The following is a 22,660-nucleotide window of genomic DNA, read 5'->3' as shown; positions in this document are numbered from 1 at the left end:
GGAATATTGAAACAATAATAGATGTAAAATATAATGCACCCAAAAAACTACATTAGAAGAACATTAAGCACTCAAAAGTTAAGAAATGCCAGAATTAATGCCACACAGATTCCTGGACGTTATTTACTTTCAAAAAAATCCCCCAAAACAAAAAAACCTTACCCTTAAAAAACAAGTTCTATCATGTACAACCATATTGACCCTCCTACCCCACATGGAGTCATCAGGAAGGTTCAGGCTTTTATAGCCACAGCACCGACCTCTACCACTTGAGGTAACTGAATAACTGGTAGCAATAGTAGGTAGTTATTTTCTATATGGACCAGCCACTATGAGCAGATGAGACACACCCTTTGCCAGTCAGTTCACAGCTATTTGCTGATGAGAGAGAAATGTAGAGACACATGACTCCTGCGGGTACAGCACCAGGTCCTGGAGGTGAGCATGCCCTAGTAGATACAGGCCTGTCAGACTCCATGTTCTCAGACTGTATCCTTCTCCCTTTGCTCCCCATCCATACCAACCCAGCTCCTGCAACCCCCCTCTGCACCTTTTTATATCCTCCCCATGCGCCTGCCAAATTTCAAGTATCTCACCAAAGCATGGAGGCACTAAAGCTTATATATATATATATATATATATATATATAAAAGGCAAAAATAAATTTCCTCCCCATCTTACCCTAATCACATTACCTGAAACATTTGGACAATTTTTACTAGAACTTTACAAAATTCAGACAGGCACCACCATGTAAAATTTCAGCCCCAAGAGTTAAAGTCTTGAAAAGTTATAAGCAAGTGAAAACAGAGCCTTATAATAGAAAGTGTTTGGCAACCTTAACTACAGATATCAATACCAGCTCCACATAGAATAAAAAAAGTGTATAGTCTAATTCTAATATTACCTGATCAAATAATAAACGAAGCTGTCGTTCAGATTCTCCCACCCATTTACTGAGGCAATCAGCACCTTTTCTCATAAAGAAGGCTACTCTTCTATCACCCTGACTGCACTCATTAGCAAGTGCCCTAGCAACAAGGGTCTTTCCAGTACCAGGTGGACCGTAGAATAGACAACCCCTGTAAAATACAAGAGTTCCCATGTTTCAGTTGTGATACATTGGAAAAGAACAGTACCTGTTCCAAAGAGCTTTAGGTCTAAGACAACAAAACAGCAATATATGAAGGTTGATGAGGGTGCGGGGGTGGGGAGGGGGAAGAGAATAGAGCAGGCGACATAACAGATTAAAAATCAAAATATATGTACAAATTTGATATACATATATACAGTTTTATTTAACAAAAATATATTCATGTATTTTGTTAGATACACAGATTTAAAGGCTTGAAGGGATTACTATGATCTAAGTCTAACTAAAGGCCATAAAATTTCACCCAGCGAAGAGGCGGTTAGTTACCTGATAGTAACTTGAGTTCTGAGATGTTTTGTCCAGACCGTAGGATGTGTGTGTGCCTGTGTGCTCTCAATGGGAGACTGCAAAGTAGTGTCTGCGTACCCATAACTTTGCAGAACAGCACCTTGTGCTCCAAATGAGGGCATATAGGGAGGACCAACCTTGCCACCACTCAGTTCCTTCTCGATCATGAAGCCAGAACTCCATAACACAAGGAAAGGAGAATGGCAAGTGGAGCACCATAGAGAGACAAAACATCTTGAAGAACTCAAGTTACTGTAAACTAAGTAATCTCTACTATTTCTTATACACGTCCCTATGGGTGCTCCGCCATAGTAGACTCCCAAGGAGTAACTTAATGAGAAGGTGTGTGCTGAGGGTGTAAGTCCAGGACAGTCTGAAAGACTACATTGCCAAAGGCAGCATCATCTCTGGAAGCAGATATGATAGTGTAATGTTTAGCAAATGTATGGATAGAAGACCAATTTCCAGAACTGCAGATTTCTGCTGTTGCAACGTCCTTCATTAGAGCTATAGATGTGTACTAGAGCGCTGGTGGAACGTGCTGTTACTTTGTGAGGAGACTGCTCCCCAGCATTTTCATAACAAGTCAAGATGCAACACCAAACCCACTTCGACACTCTTTGCATGGAAAACTGTTGGCCCTTCATCCTATCTGTAATTGATACAAATAGCCTGGGAGACGCCCGGAATGGTTTAGTTCTACACAGATAGGAGGCAAGGGCACTTCTGACATCCATGCATGAAAACTTTATTCTTCTCTGGGTACATGAAAGACAGACAGACGGAAAGAGGATATAGCATAATTGTCTTTGTAGAAGGTGGTGTACGGTGGGTCCACCAGGAGTGCTCCCAGCTCCCCTATCTGTCTCACTAAGGTGATAGCAGTAAGGAATTAAGTTTTGAGGACATGGTGGAAGAGGGTTGCAGGTCACCATTGGTTCGAATGGGGGTTTCTCCTCAGGGTGTTTAGAACAAGGTTGAGGTCGCACTGGTGGGCTGGGTGTCAAATGGAAGGAAACAAGTTGCATAGGCCCTTAAGAAATCTGGTTGTTGTAGCATGGGCAAAAATTGAGAAGCCCTGGATGGGTGAGTGGAAGACTGTGAGGGTGATCACATGTATCCTGAAAGTTCATTGAAAAACCCTGTATTTTTAATTCTAATAGGCAGTCCAGGATCTTAGAAAGCAGGACTCATGAGGCTCGAGACGATGGAGGGAGCTCCACGATTGGAAGCGCTTCCACCCTTAGAGGTAGGTCTTGCAAGTACTGGGCTTCTTATTGGATTAAAAGAAAAAACAAAAAAAACTGACTCAACTCAATCCAAAGAGGTTAATTCCAAGCTTGAGAACCACTGAGGGGCCATACCTTCATATTCAGAGAGGAGGGGTTTGGATGGGTGAGGGTTCTGAGCTCTGTATCGGAAGGTCCTTGTTGATAAGATGTCTGAGGGGTTATGCCTCCATGAAATTCAGGAGGTTTGACTCCCATACCTGTCTAAGCATGAGATATAAAGGTATGCCGAGAAGGAATGAGAGCTATCTTGAGAAGGGTCTTGAGGATCAGCGGTACAGGTGAGTAAGCATAAAGGATACAGAGACATGGTGTTATCAGGCCATCCCTGAGAGAGCTGCAACAATGACCTCCCTTGGAGCAGAACAGGTGACATTTCACCCATTCTATACCCCACGTCTGGCAGATACTGCAGATGACAGCCTCTGATCCTCCATTTGTGATCTTGCCAGAAGTGTCTACTCAGGGAGTTTGCAGGTGTATTCTGGAGGCCTGGTAAACTGACCACTGATATTTCTTATGGGAAATGCACCAGTTCCACAGCCTCAGTGACTCTGCACATAAGGACTGGGGTCTTGCTCCTCCATGCCAGTTGACATAATACTTTGTCACCCTGTTGTCCAGCATGACTGATTAACTGATCTTGCATGGCTTAAAGAAAGTGTTGGCATACATATCATACTGCTCTCAATTCCAGAATACTGACACAGAGCGTCGACTCCTGTGTCAACCATTTGCCTTGTGATGTCTCTCTCTGTAGGTGAGTTCCCCATCCTAACAGACACACATCTGTTGTGAGGGTCTTCAACAGCGCTGGATGCAATAATGGGGTTCTAATGCAGACCCTCCATAGGTTCTTCACCATGTAAGAGAGTCTATTACCTTCTGAGATACTGACATACATTTGGAGAGGCTGTGTCTGTTTAGGATATATATTGTTCTTATCCATATCTTGAGGCATTTGAAGTTCATCCTCGCATGGGGAATCACATACATGGCGGGCAACATGTGGCTCAAGATCTGTAGACAAATCCTCATTGTTGTTAGTAGGCTGCATTCTAATGTTGAGATTAGGTTGGATAGGGTGATGAATCTTTTCTTAGGCAGGCAGGTTCTTGCTGTTGTGGAGTCAAGAGTAGCTCCTATACAGTATATTCTCTGTACTGGAGTTTGTATAGATTTTTTGAGGTTGACAGAGGCTCAGAAATTGGAATAGCATTAATGCTCTGGATGCTGCCGACTGAACTTCTTGGGGTGACCAGACCCTGCGAAGCCAGTCATCTGAATATGGAAATACTGATATTTCCCCTGATGGCACTGTGCTGCTACCACTGAGACAATCTCTGAACACCCTTGGGACACGGAGAATCCAATGTTGGTGATGTTGATAGTGATCTGTCCCTATTACAATGCATGGGAAATGCTTGTGGGAGGAGTGGATAGATAAGTGTGCGGGTGCGGGCCTTCTATGTTCTGACTGGTATCGAAGTCTGGAGACTTAAGCAAGTTTCAACTTGCTGCTTTCATAGTGGTACTGGGAAGGTGGCACTGTTAGATCTTTCCAGTACTGGTGACTCAGGTTTATCAGAGATAATGAGATCCTCTGTAGAAAGGAATCTGGAACAAAGTAGAGTCCTGATAGCCTTCACACAACGTCTGGGTCAGTACCATCTGGTAAGATGGAGGTTGTTGCAGTATCACAGGGATTGTGGTGTCATCTCCCCTTTCAGAGGTATGGTGAGATGCTGGTACTAGGGCACAGATGGTAGCCCTGTGTCTCTCACAGTGCTGCAAGGTGTTAGATGGTGCCAACAGGCGGTAGTTGCTCTGGTGGTAGGCATCTCTGAATGGGGTTTCTTTCCTGTACTGATTTGGTGGTACCGGACTCCTACAATCAGAGGGACAAAAGGTCTCCCAACAGTGGGTCTTACAGGGTGATATACATCTCCAAACAAGGAAATGAAGTTGTATATTTCTTCTTCTTTAGAATTTTGTTTGTTGCAGATGAGGCAGCAAGGGCTGCAGAGGCTGATGGGGGGAGGGAAGAAGAACTCTCTGTAGCTATGGCATGGTACACTAATAAGAGCTTAGATCTAGTCTCCCTGTCTTTCTTGGATCTGCATTTGAAACCCTGACAGACTTTGCATTCAGAAGGGTTGTGGGAGTCTCCCAAACACTGAAGGCAGCTGGAGTGTCCACTACAGAGTGGAAAAGACCTGTGGCAAGTCTCACAGGTCTGAAATCCTGGATCATAACAAATAGTGCTCTGACAAACAAAAAATCCCTCTTCTACCAACACAAGTGTTCTATAAAGTAAACAGGTACTGAATGAAAATAAATAATGAAAAAAATTACTAAAACCAAACAAAATAAAGAATTCACACTGTGAAAGCAGGAAGCTGAATACAGCAGACAGCTGACCTTTCCACCTGAAGCTGCACGCAGTTGAGAAGGAACTGAGTGGCAGTGGGCTAGCACCTTCCTATATGTTCGGAGCACAAAGCGCTGCACTGCACAAGGGAAGATTCCACAGATGCCACTCTGCAGACTCTGATTGAGAGTGCACAGGCATGTGCACATCCTACAGTGGAGTACCCATAGGATATACTCCAAGAATTATTCTTCCCTAATATGTGAGTGAACATTATTGAGTTCAATAACTTGTGATTGAACTAGATCATATCTTTTATAAAGACATTCAAATCTTCATATAAAGACCCCAACTGGTGACTAATTAGCCCACTTCTCTTGGTAAGCTGTGCCAATGATTGATTATGCTCACTGTTAGGTTCCATCTTATTTCCCATTTGACATTTTCTATCATCAAAAAATGGAAGTCTTAAGACAGGTCAGAAACTGAAGAGATTATATATAGACATGGTTTCTTGAGAAAAAGTCTAACAGCCATTTGTTTCAAGCAGTGGTGGGCAACCTGTGGCCTGCATGCGGCCCATCAGGGTAATCTGATTGTCGGCCGCGAGACATTTTGCAGACGTTGACCGTCCGCAGGCATGGCCTCCCGCAGCTCCCAGTGTCCGCAGTCCCAATGGCCTATCAATACAAATGATATTATGTGTATTAGAGTAGCTAATAGAGGCCCCACCTGAGATTAGGCTCCATTGTGTAAGGCACTGTTCATATACACAGTAGACAGTTCTTGCTCCAAAGAGATTACAACCTCATTAGATACAGGGGGAAGTGAAGTTAGAGGAGGTATTATTAGCCTAGGGTAAGTGACTCGACCACGAGCAGGATATGCCCAACATTCAGTACAACCCCATAAATCAGATCCAGATTGATTCAATTTGAGGCCCTTGTTTTCAAAGAATTACAACTTGGTAATAAAATGATTAATTCTTCCTCCCCTAAGAGACTTAAATTTCCAGGTTCTGATTCCAGAATCTGCTGACAATTGTATCAGGAGGATGTCTGAAGGCGACCAAAAAAGCTCAACAGATTTACAGATACTTTTAGAGGTTTTAGAGTTGGCAGTTAAGTCATTTTAAAGAGACATTCAAGAAAAACAATTAAAAAACAAAACAAAACAGAAACAACACACACATTTGAGGTTTTTAAAAATTGTGTGTGATACTGTAGACTGTTATATTGTGGTAGGTTTTCATGCATTTCATTCAGCAGGGTGGTTTGTTTTTTTATTTCAATTTATTGACATTGTTTCCTGTACAAAGTAGTAACACTATATAAAAGTGGCTCCTTCTTAAATCACATCTGCTCACTGTATTTGTCTAATGTCATATCCCAGTATTTCAGAATTGCGGAACACTTACTACTATATCTTACTATCTAAAAGTAGTCACCTTATACTGCATATCAGCTAGCAATGCATACAGCTCTCAGAGGGGAAGCTAACATTTTTATTTTGTTCCATGGATAAACAATATTGTTAGTATTGCAATTGCAGTTTCTTCAGCACTGACTTGCAGATGTCAGAAAAGTTTGCAGAGCTGGTAGCTAGAAAGTCCCTCTTCACTTGTAAACTAATCAAATTGTATACGAAATATAGAACTCAGACCGTAAAAATGCCATTTTCACTGGATCACTTTTCAGGGTATACCTTTACCTTAAAGGCCAGACACTATGTCTCTGGTTTTGGCGAGGCACTATATTAATCTTGAAACTCTGCACATTCTGGGTTTTGTCTGTTTAAAGTCTTTGTCTTTAACTGTTACTTCAATAAAGTTTGCATACAAATGCTTTATAGGACATGAAAAAGATATTTAAAATGCAATATTCTTCTGTAAACAAGAGCATGAGTTTTCAAGTTGCAATACATGTCACATTACCTTGGAGGCTGAATTCTGAATCTCTCAAATACTTCTGGGTAAAGCAATGGAAAAACCACCATCTCTTTTAAAGCTGAAATATGGCTAGATAGTCCACCCACACTATCAAATCGTACCTAATTCAGGGAGAGTTAAAACAAAACAAATCACGTATGTCATACATGGTTCAAATCGGGCAGGGTCAACAGCACAACTATACTAAGCATCTAATAATAGAAGACTTCATATGCAACTATAAAAGAAAACGTACTTGGCAATCATGGCAATTTTGGAACATGTTGAGGGGAGGCTTATGTGCAAAGGTAGAGGTAAACAGATTGTTAACTTTATACAGTTTTTCCATAACTCTCTTTCAATCAGTGGGTAACTGACAGTATTTGAGACAAAGAACTTACTGAAAAATCTATTTGCATTGGATCAACATCAGCCAGGCTTGCTCCAATTTTCATCCGATCCTTGTGAACTCCTTTTAATTCGTCTTTCCGAAAGTTTAGTGGAAGGCACCTGATTTGAAAGTCAAGGAAATGGGAAGACAAACACTAAAGTAAGATATAACCAGATTTTTCTTGGCAAATTATACAAACTTATGATAAGCACTCCTGCACTACCAAATCCCTCAACTGAATTAAGTTCCAATGTCCAAATATGAACAAAAGAAGAGGGTCAGTTATCCTAAATACCACCAGCTTCCTTGGGATGCCTACAGATCTGCGCTTCTACATACTTGGGCACTTTTGAAAATCCCACCCCAAGGAAGTTTGGCAGTATCTGGAATAATTAACCTTCTCCCTTTGTTCACTTTTGGACATTGTGAATTTAGAATGATTTTCATCCTTAAAACTAAACTTTCACAGATTGGCTATTTCTATACTCAGAATTGGAACAGCAACATGATAGGTTCGTTATTTCAATGTTTTCTGTGGATCAGGCCTGCAGTTGCTGCACCATCTCAAGTTTGTTGTGTAACAATGGACCTAAATTCTGTAGCAAATCCCCCAAAATTTAGTTACATGCTAGCTCTGTGACTGAAGAATCTAACGCATACAACAATACACAATTTTCATTAAAGTAACACCATTCTACTTGGACATCGCACCTGAGATCTGCCTGAAAAATCTGTACCTACGATGGTTAGAAACAGTATTTAGATAATTTAAAACAAAAAAAAAATGTTCTTGATTTTTTTAAAGTTTACTTTTGCATTTTACAGTACAATATCACTGTTTCTCTCTTGCTAAAAACACCTTTGTAAACAGGGCAGCAGCAGAACTGTATACACTACAAAATAACTTAAATTCAGTACATGCTATGTAAGAGGTTCTTTAAAAAACAAACCCAGTTTCTGATAGTTAATTCCAAAAGTCAAAAACTGAGTCAAATATATCAATAGATTTGACTACAAGTTGTCACAATGCAGAGAATCTGCAGTATAAGAATTAAGAGACTAACATTTTATGTATGTGAAGATGCCATTTCTCCCAAAAGCGCGAAAGGGAGAAGCTACATAATTACACTTACCGGCTTAATGCTCTGTTACGACTGCATTTCCTACGCCTTTCAAAGCGTTGCTCATCATCAGACGAAGAGGAGGAGGATGTGGAATCACTGTTATGGATTGCATGCTTTCGTCTGTATTATAATAAAATGTTTAAAGAAAAACAGTAACAAGCTTAAGTATGTGCTCACTCTGAAAAGCTAAAGGTCAAGTTATTAACTGTTCATTCCAAATTCCACCTCAGAATTTACATAGGGTAAAGATCCATTAGGTTATCTAGTCCATTCCCTGTAAATGTAGGATTGCTTCCCTACTTGTTATTTCCCCCCCCGCCCCAGGGAAGGAAGAGAGAGAATAGGAATCCTCACTGGAACAGAACTGTTTTTTTGGGGGGGGGTATATAAAAAGGTTAAATGTTTACTTAAAAAACACATGAAATTACACGGCCAAGATTTCAAATGCAACTACTGATTTTGGTTACTCAAATTGACATTTAAAACAGTGGTGGGCAACCTGCGGCCCATCGGGGTAATCTGATTGTGGGCCATGAAACATTTTGCTGACGTTGACCGTCCACAGGCATGGCCCCCGCATAGCTCTCAGTGGCCACGGTTTGCCACTCCCAGCTAAAGGCTAGATTTACTTATAAATTCTCAGAAAATTAATTCTATACCCAAGAGCAATGCTGCAAATTTGAGGAAGATAGACTGTATCTTTCATATGTAACAGAGGTTGAATCCTTGCTTTATGTGCAAAATGGAAACCAGCCTTAACAGAGTCATAGCACCTCCATAATTACTACTATTCTGAAAGTCATTTTAAGCAACATTCCATGATGTGACTGCCGCCAATATGGATAAATGAAAATGATCCCCATCCATATACCAACCTATTAATCCTTTTACAGTAGGGACTTCGTGGTCCTGCAGGGCTAAAAGGATATCTGCGTCTCACAGGAGAGGACGGACCAGTATAAAATAGGTTGGGCTTTCTTTGGTGCCTTGGCTCTGTTAAAAGCAAAAAAGTTTGCTAGTAGATCTAGTAAGTCTAGTAGATCTTTTAATCAGAGTAAACACCACAAAGAGCAGGGAACAAGTGAAATTTTATCGGACAGATGAAAGTCATAACTAGGAATTACATTGCTTTTGTCAATGCATGCCAAATTTGTTTAGATTTAAGAAAAGTCATGAAAAACTTAATGGTTTTCAACTGCTTTTTAAATGTAACACTGAAAACTGATTGGCAAGTCATTTGTATTTGTTATTGTTTCTTCAGGACTATTTAAGATGACTTTCTTAATGAAGATTTTAGATCAAGATCAGGAAACAGCAGGCATACGTAGAATTCATTTGTAATTTATTAGAAGTTTATAAAATAAAGTTGAAGAGTAATCGTGTTGTAAACTGGAAATACCTAAATATATAGGTTGAATTATGCAGTGATCTTAAACCACAAGATCTTTTGTAGGTTAACACCATGGAAGCGAATACTGAACAGATAATGCAGTATTTAAATCCTTTTGGAACATACTGGTGTGTCACAAGATTAAAGGACACAGAGTGGTGTGCTACTAGTTTGTTGAGTGCAAAACAGTGGAGAAGATGCAGGGGAGAATAAAAGAGGCCAAATAGCTCTGAAAAAAGGAGAGAAAGCTAAGAAAATGAAAGTTTGTTTTGCCAAAGATGGTGTTTCTGTAGCCTCTAACCACAGACAAGAAACAAGGCCACCAGAAAGATCTATATAACCTACTTTCCAATGGGGCTTGGTAACGTACAACAGTTTTCCTCTGTCTAAGGTCATAGCGCTTTTGATTATCTTCTCCATCCTCATCTTCCTGGTCTTCAGCTTCTTCTTCAGAAGACTCTATAATTATAAATTACACTTACCCTTAGTTCAATGGAAAACAACATGGTACATATACCATGAATACCACCAACCATACTTAACGTTCATAATAAACCTAGCTAACTGATATAATAGAAATGCCCTCTATATTCTGCAATGTTAAGGTTCAGAAGCCCTTTCTGTTTAAAAGATGAGCTTTCCAAGTGCTCTAAAATCTTCATGCTTATTCAGATTGCATTGAAATTTGGTGTGCCTCATGGGAGTGCCGGGTAGAGTTAGCGATGTAAATACGGGGTCATTTGAGCACAGGGTTCCCACGATGCAATTTTTGGTGGGAAGCTGTATTTCTTAAGGTTGAAAGACTCTACCAACTTTTTTTGCACATGCCTGGTTGTCAAACAAGGCTCTGATCGTCACCCAAATGGTCTCAATCATTTGATTGTTATTCCAGAGAATGCATGGTACTACCTCCCTCTTTGGGGAAGCAACACTGAAAATGTTAAGGAAAGTGTTTAACTCTCTAACTTAGTATGTGCTAAACATACGTTACATGGACATGTGCAGAAAGACTAAGCAGGAGGATTTCCAGCCAGACAGTTTCACTTAACCTGGGGGGCTCAAGGGGACATGCTGTGGCCATGAAATCTGAATTACACTGAGGCATCTTAAGTTTGAAGCCTCTTCTTTGCAGATGTCTGAGAAAACTGTAGGCATGTTAATCAATCTGCCTCTGTCAAGGGCTTTTATTTTGGGGAAAACATAAACTGAGTATAGCAGATAATTCAGAAGGCAGTCAAACTAATTTTCAAACGAAAAATAAATTACACATGTGAATGCTACGCTGGGAACTTGGAATATAGGGAGAAGGGTTTGGGGGATTTGAGGAAAGAAGGGGAAAGGGTCTAGGGGCTCAGGCAGATTGGGAGGGCAAGATGGGGTGGGTGGCCAGTCAACATCACAGTCTCCCCCCTAGTTGTGTGCCAGGATCTTGGCACTGGGGGAGGGACGAGGGGGGAAGGACCCCTGACCCTATGGGTGGGTTGGAACTCCTCTCTCTGCCATCTACATGGGCTTTGAGGGCTATGCCTTTCTATGGGGATCAGAGGTCCTCTCCCTTCCTCCAGTGTGTGTGCTGGGCTCTAGGGAGCTCCTAAAAGTAGATCAAATTAAACTTCTGAAAAGCAGTGAATGAAGAGTTAAGGACATGCCATTCTCACATAGGGTAGAGGGGCTTGCCAAAGTGTGGGAGAAAGCAGCCAGCTTGAAGGGGGGCAGACTGGGTGGGCCTGGGGCACTGCCAGGAAGGCCTGGCTGCAGCAGGGGTGATGATCCTGGCTGGGGTGGGACATAGTTAGGGCGTGGGACCTAACACAGTGTGCACACAGGTAACACACAAACCTCCAGTGAGCTGCTGCCTGTGATTTGTGTGCATCAGCAGAGGGCACCAGACAACAAGGAGCAACTTTTTATGCGCAAAGGGCTTACTAGGACGGAAAGGGAAGGCTGAGCTGAGCTGAAAAGGCTGGCAAGGAGGCTATATGATACGGGAAGGGAAGAGAAGAATGACGCCATGCCAGGGCTTCTCTCATGCTCTTTAAGTTACTGTTACCAACATAAAAATAAAAAATATGTCAAGACTTGGAGAAAAAAATTAATGTCTGCGATTTCTCTCTGATCTGTCAGCACCACCACCCTCCAAACATTTCAAAGCACAACGATTACACCATTCCAGTATAACAAACTGAACAGGAGGTGGGAGAGCCATTAAGGAATCACATACCATTGTTTAATCTTTGGCTAGCCACAGTAGCACCTCAACTGCAAAAACAGTGAGAACTACAACTGCCTAAATGACCACTAACTCCTACAAAGCACACTTCTCTTCCAGTTAAAGAAAAAGAAAATTAGGAAATTCACTGACCAAAAACTTGGTTAACGAATAGTTATGGTTGCCAGGTAGTATTTCATGCCCTTCCAGAACGTTAAGTTCTGCAAAATACAAGTTAAAGGTAGATGACAATGCAACCGTAACTTTGACCTTTTTAAGCAATGCCCCAATATGCCCATAACACATACTTACACACTGCCTTTATAAATATTGCAGAACACTCATGTAATAGGACATGTGACCTATACCTGCCCTACTCTCAACCACTTAGCCTACTGCACCGAACCATCACCACACCTGCTAAATTTCACAACGCTGTTACCCTTTTGAAAAGAGTACCATTTAAAATATTTTATTAAAGCTAATGTTAAAAAATTATATAAGGCATAGGTTGAAAAAAATGTCTGTACATCTGGGCAGTGGTGAGCTGGAGCCGGTTCGCTGGAATCGGTTGTTAAATGTAGAAGCCCTTTTAGAACCAGTTGTCCCTTGTGGGACAACCGGTTCTAAAAGGGCTTCTACATTTAACAACCTGCTAAAAGTGGCACCTTAGGCCCCAACTCCGTGGGTGCTCTGGGGCTGGAGCACCACCGGCAGCGCCCCACCCCACCCCCAGCTCACCTCCGCTCCGCTCCCACCCCTGAGTTATGTTCCACCCCACTCTGCTTCTCAGCCCTCCCAGGCTTCCCGTGCAAATAGCTGATTCACGGGAAGACTGGGGGCGGGGCAGAGAAGCAAGCAGCAGCTTCGCGCTCAGGCCCAGGGAGGCGGAGCAGAGATGCACGCAGGGGAACCACTCCCCACCCCAGCTTGCCTCCACCTCCCTGGGCCTGAGTGCAAAGCTGATTCGTGGGAAGCCGGGGGGGGTGGGGGGGGCAGAGAAGCCAGAGGAACCTGCCGGATGCTTCCCAGGAGCCGTTCCAGGTAAGCATCGCCAGGACTCCTCCCCTTGTCCCCCAGGCTCTCAGTGGCATGGTGGGCACACACTACGGTGGCCCACAAGGCCCTCCTGCCCGGTTCTGGGGGCAGTCAGGGGACAGGGTTGGATGGGGCAGGAAAGGTGTGTCAAGGAATGCGGGGGGTTGGATGGGGCAGAGGGCGGGCCACGACCACCTCGTGGGGTGAGGAGGGAACCGGTTGTTAAGATTTTGGCAGCTCATCACTGCATCTGGGTATAGTGCTTAGATTATACACAAATATAAAGTTTTTTTTAAAAAAGTCATAAGATACATGTAGTGCACGATCAGCAATGACCCAAATTTAGGTGAATAAATTTAAGAATACAGTTTAGATATTGGCATCCAAGTATTTGGGTACATCCCTCATGAAAAGTTATACAGAGAATTGGTTGTGGAAAGCAAATATAGCAATGAGTGAAGATTGTCCCTCAGTAATTGAGCATTTAGGGTAGGTTGCCCATTTAGAAAATACTATACTCCCACATACTAACATTAAACCAACAGACCATTCCTATCCTACTTCGCTCCTGACAATCCCGATGAGAAGAAAACACCCCTGTGCACTGCTAGTGACAACCTTCAGATCTCATTGCTGAAGTGAATATAGACAGGATACACATGCACCTCTTTCCTTTGATTGCATACTGAAGTGAGGAGATGGAGTCAGGGAGAAAGGTTCTGCTTCTCAGAGAGGCAGAGTCTCCAGATCTCTTATCACAACTCAGCCAACCTGCTCAATCTAATCTATCCACAATTCAGTACAGCTATATTTAATACAATGAATCCAACAGCAGGTGATGCATATAATTCCCAGGAGTTATTGCCTGTTCCAGGGAGGCAGAGTTAAAGTTGCATTTGTGCATATCTTAACTCTGTATTTCCTGGTTTTCAATCAGTTCTGCTGAACTTTACATTGCAGAAGGGCACAAGATACTACAAGGCAACCTTAACTGACTTAATGAAGCTTTTTGCCAATGAATATTCAAAAACAGGCAGCAAAACAAATGCCATCAGTTATGACAGGACTAGTTTCTATGAGTTAAAATCAATTATACTAAACCTAAACTTCTCCCTGCATAGATTTCTAAAATTGTGTTACATTCCACTACATACTGGACCTGAAAGACTGCAGACTTCCAAGAGCAATTTACGCAAGATAGTGTCCAGGGTTAGGAAATCAGTAAAGAGGGACATTCATATAGAAACAATGGGTTACATCTTGGCCTCATTAAAGTCAACAGCAAAACATGCACTGACTTCAGTAAGTCCAGGATTTCCCCCACTGTTAATTGTCTCAGATGAAATGTCAATGCTATTAGAATATTTTTGAGGTGATAACTGTATTATTCTGTTTTCAGTGTTGGCCTCTGGATATTAAGAGACAAGGTGGGTGAGGTAATATCTTTTATTGAACCAACTTCTGTTGGAGAGAGAGACAAGCTAGAGCTCTTCTTAGCCATGGTATTTCCTGTTATTCCAAGACCAAACCGTAAAGAAAAAGCTCTTGTGGCTAACAAAGTTCAGGACTGGGATTCACGAGATATAAATTATTCCTACTTCTGCTGCAGATTATGAGCAACAATGGGCAAGTCACTAACTTCTCTATGGCTCATTTTCCTCCATACATAAAATGGGGATATCTACCTATAGGAGAGAGGCTTATTTTATTAGCCTTCGTAAAGTAGTATGTGGTAATCTGATGAAAGGCAGTAAAAGGGAAAAACCAAGTACAGTTATCTAGTATCTTATTTAAAAATATCCTCATCTTAAAAGACAAGCTTTATTTGGAACATTATTTCTACTTTGTTCAAGGGACATCTCTTGCCTCTATTAGCTTGCGACATCAAGAAAAGATGGAAGCTTGCAATTGCAAACAACACAGAGAGCCATGCTTTATGAAAAAAATTTCTGTAGTGTAGAACCCTTCAATAGACCATATTAGAAATTTTAAATACGAAACAAAGAAAATTAAGATAAATGGTGACCTGCACTGCCATCTTGATTATCAGTGGTTTCTTCATCAGTTCTTTGCTCTCTCTTTTGCTTTCCTCGAGCGTACATATCAAGATTTTCCTAATTACGGGACAGGGAAAAACAAAAAACAAAAAAACCAAACCAAACCAAACAAAAAACACAAAAAACCACCCAATTATATAACAAATTTGCACATGCTCCAGTCCTTGCAGCATGAACATCATATATACACAGCAAATTTATCAAGGTATTGCACATGCATAAAAGGCTAAATTAAAGTGTGGTTGTACTTAGCAGAAGAACTAAAAGTGGCTTTGGAAGGCCAAGTTTATTGTGTCTCAATATTCACATCAAGCATACGCCATTTCAGTTTATGTAACAAATTAAACCCAATCAGAAAACTATATATCAGAATACCTAATATTGAGCAGAATAAATGTTAAGTAATCTAAGAATTAGAAAAGGCCCATCTATTTAAAGTCAGTTCACTATCTGCTTTGCCTCTGTCTTCTCAGCTAGCACCTTCATTCGCGGACAATAAAATTAGGAAGAAGGATAATCAGCACCCTGAAAACTTCTTCCAGCACCAGTGAAAAGTATGGAGCTGCACACATAAGTTGCAAGTTCCTCAACTGTATGTATCTATCTTTAAGAGACTATTTAAGGTGGTAACATATCAGGATGTAGCTGGCAAAGAGGAACTGAAACCATAGCCATAGCAACACACACACAGGAAGAAGATGGCTTTTTAAAGCTATAAATTTTCCAGTCCAGCACCATTCTCTATGTTTGCTTTAACCAGCAAAATAGGATAGAAACTGACAGCTGAGGGTCAAAGCTACAACCAGTAAACATATTGGTTGCGCTTATGCACTGGAAGCCTGATCAGCTAGCAAATCTTTTAAAGATTTCAGTCAAGTTTATTTTCTTTTAGTAAGAATCAAAGTTTTAAAAGACTGAAACAATTGTTAGTAAATATAAAATATTCATTCAGAAGTGGTAATAAGGCTATTTAGAAGTTAGAACATAAAATACTGGCATATGGCTAACAACATCTTACCATGATAACATTACATTCTCTACCCCTCTCAATATAGCGAATATGAAATGTTAGACACTGTGGCTGAAAAAACAGTCTCTGGTTACTGGAGATATCATGTATTATGACCATCATTATAGAAAGCAAAAATAAAAATGGTATTGGATTACGTTATTCTCTTTGCAACACTTCAATTACATTAAAAATAAAATACAAATAAACAAGTCATTTTGCTGCCTAAAAGACAGCCCCCTTATACATCTAAAGAAACATTATGAGTGCATATTTACTTCCTCGGCATCATTGAACACCCCAAGGTCTTCCAAGTCTATCATTCGACGTCTACGCATCTTCTTCATGTCATCCATTTTTTGTAATACTGCTTCTGCAGTGCTGATATAAAAAGTGACACATATGTAAGGTCAGACAGTATGAAAAAAATGCTATCAGCATGAAATTTCAATATGATGTGCTTAAAGTGACACAGTCAAACGGATGCATAATCAGTTTTTAAAAAATAGTTTTTTTAAAAAAAAGTTTCATGTGCTGCACCTGCCCCAACTGTTTTTGTGGATTTACAATCACATTTAAAAAAAAAGTTTCTTTCCTGTCTACTGTGTGAAAAACCCACCTAAATGGGAAAAAACAAACTATAATATAGAGAAATATTTTTCTAATGTCTTACAGTTATAGTAGTTTTTAGTACTAATTATTCACTTAGTGCGATCACAAGTTTCAGTCAGAGCATTATTTTAAATTGCCAGTGTCCCTTTAAGAGACAACAGGACAAAATGTTTACTCACCCATAACTGTACTTCTAGACTTAGTATTGTTTTTCCATAGTTTAAATTTACTGACATGCACCCTATTGCTGTTGAGCTTTGAGAATCTTCAGGAGAGCAATGCCCACTGGGGCTGCACAAGTGCCATCCTATAGCACCAAACATTCACAGGCTATAAAAGGAAGAAAACTCCAGCACTAATATAGTCACTAAGCAAACCAATTCTTTCCTCAGCCAAAAGAGAAACTCCATCACTTAACCCCGCACTTGTACATATGTGGCATGAGATCTATTTAGTACATAAGAAACTCCTGACACCAAGGAAGTTGCTGCACCAATCCATTACTGTCTGGATGTATACTTCTTTGACGCCTAAGATGGTGACAGAAACACTAGGGTCCCAGAATCAACCAACTCCTTTCTTGGAATGGTTTATTCCTAAATCAGAACAGATGCAAGACAGTATTTGGTGTTTTGGTACCATGCGACTGGCTTCCTCATAACTGGCATTTTATGAGCTGAAGAGGATAGTGGAACCAGTTGTAGATTGCAAAATGGACTGGGGCCCTGGCTTATAAGACAAACCTCGAGCCACCTCACCTTATAAGCAAGGGTTAGAACAGTGGTCCCCAAACTTGTCATGTTGCACCCCCTCCTTACCCTTGTCTGGACCTCCCCATCGCCCAAGGTTGGGGGTGTGGGAAGAAGGGCATGTGGACAGGGTAAGGGGGCAGAGGCTGAGGCGGGGCAGAGGCCGCAACCAGGGGCCATAGGCCGGGGTGAGGCCAGAGCAGAGCTGGGGGAAGAGCGGGGCTGGGTCGCACGCCCTTCTTGTCCCCCACGGAGGTTGGCTCGGGCCTGTTGTGCCCCCCGAAACGTTCCTCTGTGACCTCTAAGGGGTGCGCCCCCACAGTTTGGGGACCACTGGCTAGAGGTAAACAGGCTTTACATCAAGCAACAATCCAGGAACAGGGTCCCCAAGGCAAATTAAACAAAAGATGTATGCATCAGATTCTAAGGACATAAGCCACACCTTTGAACTCAGTCTTGGTAGACCTTTGAAGACTGGATTAGTCATAACTCTTCAGGGGCTAAAACCAGGGTCAAACTGGCCTAGCTGCAAAACAGCAAAGACTATGATAAAATATTAAATTAAAATGTCTAAAAATACTAACTTCAGGCCAAGAAAAGTTATCCCAACAGGGAAGAAAGGCCCTACCATTTACAACTGACTACAGACAGAAAGGAAACAATGTGACTGGGACCATACTGTCCTTGTATAAGCTTGGTTCTCAACACGCAGTGCCATGAGCAGGTGGTTGTGCATTCCAATGGGTACTGCATTATAGAAGGCTCCTGGAACTCAGCAGTATTGTAGAGACATAGATAAAGAATTCTCATAGTTAATCTATTTTTGGCAAACATTTTTAATAAGTTTAGCCCATATGGTACTCAAGCACATGCTTGTAAGTAAGCCTTTAAGGACCGTTTTACCATCTTTGAAGGACAGAAAAACACTTACTTCGTTATAAGTTTGTCAAACAAAACAGATTGGTTTGTAGTACTATAACGGCTTCGCCTGATTCTGCAACTGCGACGCACCTCCACATCCCCACTCTCTCCATGGACTTGTTCAGCAGCTTTCACATCAGCTCTGGTTTTCAAAGATCTAGTGACTGGAATTACTATGTTTATAAAAATACAATATTGAACATATTATTTTCCCTCAAATATGGAGAAAAAAAAATCTTACAAATATCCACCAGTGTTGGACTTTTATTTAAATACATGATTATGTGAGTTACTGTTATGACTACAACTTTCAACTTTAAATTAAAATAAGTGGTAAGTACTTCTACACATTCTATTCTATTCTTAGAAATATAATTTGTATCTGAGTGATTTTAACAGATTTTTAAAAATGTAACCAGCCAAGGTAAGTATGCAGTTTATATTCTAGCTAAGAGCAAACTGTAATAATTATTCCTATCTTGCAAAACAGAACTGTGCCCAATTTTAGTCTACATATTTTACTTTTAAGATGTTTTCCTTCATTGATTTATACAAAGTTGTATCGTACAAATATTTTTAAATACTAGAGGCAAGCTACTCACAAGTAACTAGCTATTTTGGGTGAGTCAATCTTTTGAGTACTCAACTTTACAGATTAAAAGGGATCAGATATACAGAGGGTCAATATTCATGCTTTCAGGAGATTTAATTTGTCTCAAGTTGCATACCCACATACAGACATACTCAGAATCTCAAGTCACTTTTGAAAAACCTGGCAAACATTTATACATGGCATCCTTAACCTCACACTAAAAAGGCATGCTTTAAAAATAGTTACACACAGACACACACAAATAATCACTACTGTATCACACAGTTAAAATTGTGCACAAAACAACCACTTTGATCAAAAACACTTTACAAAACCTAAACTTGATTATAAACACGCAGGTTTTAATTACAGGATTACCAGTTTACTTTAAACAATGAGAAGTTGATTGCAAAACCTATAGGTTTACATATTCTAAGTGCTGTTCTTGGCTTCCATCATCATAAGGATGCATATAAAATTCAGACACCCTAGTACTGACCAATCAGTAACTTTCAATGACTGATGGAACACTGCATACAGTGTATTTTAGTTCTGCTATTAAAGGTAGTTGCCTGAAAATGAGCTATTAACACATAATTTATTCAGCACTGCAGGTTGATTTCAAGTGAAACAATTCAAGTTAAACAAAAACACAGGCATTTTAAAACCTACCACTAACTAAAAATTGGAAAGATTTGAATTTTCTTTTTTTACCTGCTTTACAATCTTCATTTTTTTGGTCAGCCTGCAGTTTAGCCAACTGCCTATATAAAGGAAGGGGAAATATAAGAGTTATTGTACCTGCTTAATCTATTTGGGCATCAAGTTCTAGATTTCACTAGTTTAAAACACAGGCTTATGCAGACAAAAGATCTATTATTTTTATAGTGCCCAAAGATCACAAAAAGGATCGGGGTACTATATGCACATACATAGGTCTGGGAGAGCATTTGTAATTCCAGACTTGGAAAGATATCATTGATTTGCCCCACTGAAGTTTTAAAGTTTGAAAAACCAATTCTGAAGTCAAAAAAGGACTGATATGTGAAGCAAACATATATAACTGTAAAGTTTTTCTTGGCTTGACTATGGTAGGTAAGGCAAAGAGGTAGTATGCCCTCCTTATACAAGCAAGTGGTTACAGGCAAAAAAATTTAAGTTATTCAATTGTAAGGTTATTTTTGAAGTGAAGTGAACGTTAAAATCCACTTGGCCATGGTACACTCATCTTTTCTATTCCCTTTTTAGTTTTAAGTGTAAAAATTTAACAAAGCATGGTTCAAGCCTTATATTGCTCCATTCCCTGGTCAAATGAAGCATAAACTGACCAGAAAGTAGATGGAAGAACCAGTTAGGCAGGAATGCATAAGCCAAGTCAACTTGCTGCTAGCGAATGGGGAAGTCTATTCTCGGCCACCGACAAGGACACAAAATGTGACTGTACTGAGAAAGCAAAAAACTTCAGCACTGAAAGTATTATCCCCCAGGAAGTTAAACATTTGACTGTTAGAATAAAAAAGTCTGCCAACTTAAAATTAAAGGGACACTATCAGCTTATATACCACTCTTATGTCTGAATAATTTGAAACAATGGTAGGTTAATTTCAGTTAATATTACCATAAGAAGATGATTTGTAAAGAGTATCTTTATTTTCTCTTGCTCTGTTCAGGATAACATTGCGTATAATTAGTTCCACCTTTCCCTGTTTGCAGAGATTCTTAACACAGCAATGGAAGACACATTTCTCCCCCCACAAAAAAAGAAATGCGTTTGTAAAAGAGCAAAAATTAGGAAGACTATTTAGGAGCTGATGGAATATTTGAAGTTACTTTTACTCCTCCCCTGCTTTAAGTGACTAGATTTCAATTTAACAGTGATTATTAAGAGACATGGAAAGAGAGCAGTTACCTTGTAAAGTGTCTTCCATTGACATTCTCATTTAACATTTCCATACTTTTGTCAAAGCTAGAGTCTGAAGAGTGCAGGTTACTTTTTCTCATTGGTCTTAAGGAATGTCCAGTGAAACATTCAGCTTTGCCAGAAGAAAATTCCTAGGAAGATGAAGAAAAAGAAAAATGTTCTAGTTAAAGCATGTACATTTAGTAAAATGGGAAAATTACTTCTTTCCTGCGATTTTTCATTCTAGGACCTTCCAAGTCAGAGAGTATTCACAGTATTCTACATCGCCATGATCTTTATTCAGAGCCTGGGTTTAAGATTGCTCCTCAGGAAGAGCCCTCTAAAACGATAGTATTTTTCCATTTTGGAAGCTATGAGCATGTCACCGCTACAGCAGCGCAGCTATGGTGCTGCAGCTGTGCCGCGGTAGCACTATGTCGTAAACGCTTTTTAAATTGCCAGAAAGGATTAACTCCATCGATGGAAAAATCCATGTCTCAGAGAAGCAATAGCTAGGTAAACAGAAGAATTCTTCCATCGACCTAGCTGCATCTACACTGGGGGTTAGATGAGCAACATAGATAGGTCAAAAAATCTAATTTTTAAATGTAGACCAGGCATCAGAACTATTCAGTTCAAACCATTTGCAGCAGAGCCTTGACTTGAAATTTAGGGATTTCCTGGAGGAACACCTTCTCCCTTTTCAAAATACTTAAGGAAGCAACAGCCAGAAGAAACCCTAGACATAATGCAATCCTCTGAAGGTCAGACTGTTGGACATGGAGGGTCCTAGAATGAAAATTCACAGGTAAGACAGAATTTTCCCTTCTCTCAGTCCCCTCCATGGCATACAGTCTTCACTATGGGATGCAGAATGCATAGGTCATCCCAAGGGAGAATTCAATTTACCCATGCAGTTAAGGTTACTAGAACCTTGTTTTGTAAGCGCCTTCTATAAAATGCTGCATCGGCAGGGATGAGGATGTCTCTTGTTAGAGAAGTGTGGATGGAGGTCTCTGTGGTAGCCTTGCAGGCCTCCTCATAAGATGTGTGAGCTCTGCTCACAAAACTGCTGCTTTTTTCAGAATGCATAGTAATATGAAGTTTTACCTGAGACGTTGAATAAATAGGTATATCTAACTTATGCACTTCTACTTTCTGAAGATGTTTGGATTCAGTCAGAAGGGCAATAATACCACTTCATATTATATGACACTGTGGACACCTTGGTGATGGAGGCCTAGTTAGTTCACAGAACTACCATCTTTGACAGAAAATTTGACTGAAGTTTCATTAAGAGCAAACCAAGCTCTGAAATCCCAGTTGGACAAGGAGACGGTAAGCAGGCAACTTATTTTCAGTCAGAAAGAGACTTACCACCAACGTGGTTTTATTAGGACTCACAGGCCACAGATCAAAATGATGACAGGAATATGCATATTGCCAAAGGACTGAGAAGAGTGGTGGTCTTCAGGAATGTGTTATGTAATGGTGATGAGGGGTTGGTTTCTTATAATGCAATATGCCTGGCTGACTTCCCCGTCTAAGAAACGTTGACCTTGAGCCCCAGGGTGAGGCCACCTTATAAAAAAACCAAACATAGAATTTCCTTTGTTTCAGCTGATTGGTGTCCTTGTAAT

General features: G+C 40.5%; 1 protein-coding gene across 2 annotated transcripts in view; it reads right to left on the bottom strand.

Annotated features, from left to right (window-relative positions):
* The window catches only part of ATAD2 (ATPase family AAA domain containing 2), a 94,806-nt gene that overhangs the window by 59,206 nt on the left and 12,940 nt on the right, over positions 1-22,660 (bottom strand). For both annotated transcript variants that reach the window (XM_077809832.1, XM_077809831.1), the window contains exons 2-12: positions 21,030-21,172; positions 19,835-19,884; positions 18,539-18,701; positions 16,525-16,627; positions 15,207-15,294; positions 10,279-10,392; positions 9,419-9,536; positions 8,553-8,663; positions 7,430-7,538; positions 7,035-7,150; positions 908-1,082 (exon numbers count right to left, since the gene is read on the bottom strand). In XM_077809832.1, coding sequence (XP_077665958.1) covers positions 908-1,082; positions 7,035-7,150; positions 7,430-7,538; positions 8,553-8,663; positions 9,419-9,536; positions 10,279-10,392; positions 15,207-15,294; positions 16,525-16,627; positions 18,539-18,701; positions 19,835-19,884; positions 21,030-21,172 — 1,290 coding nt within the window. The remainder of the gene's footprint in view (positions 1-907; positions 1,083-7,034; positions 7,151-7,429; positions 7,539-8,552; positions 8,664-9,418; positions 9,537-10,278; positions 10,393-15,206; positions 15,295-16,524; positions 16,628-18,538; positions 18,702-19,834; positions 19,885-21,029; positions 21,173-22,660) is intronic.

This window comes from Eretmochelys imbricata, chromosome 2, assembly GCF_965152235.1.
Source record: "Eretmochelys imbricata isolate rEreImb1 chromosome 2, rEreImb1.hap1, whole genome shotgun sequence".
NCBI lineage: Eukaryota > Metazoa > Chordata > Testudines > Cheloniidae > Eretmochelys > Eretmochelys imbricata.
The sequence above is the reverse complement of the archived record's forward strand: the minus strand, read 5'-3'. Positions and strand labels throughout refer to the sequence as shown.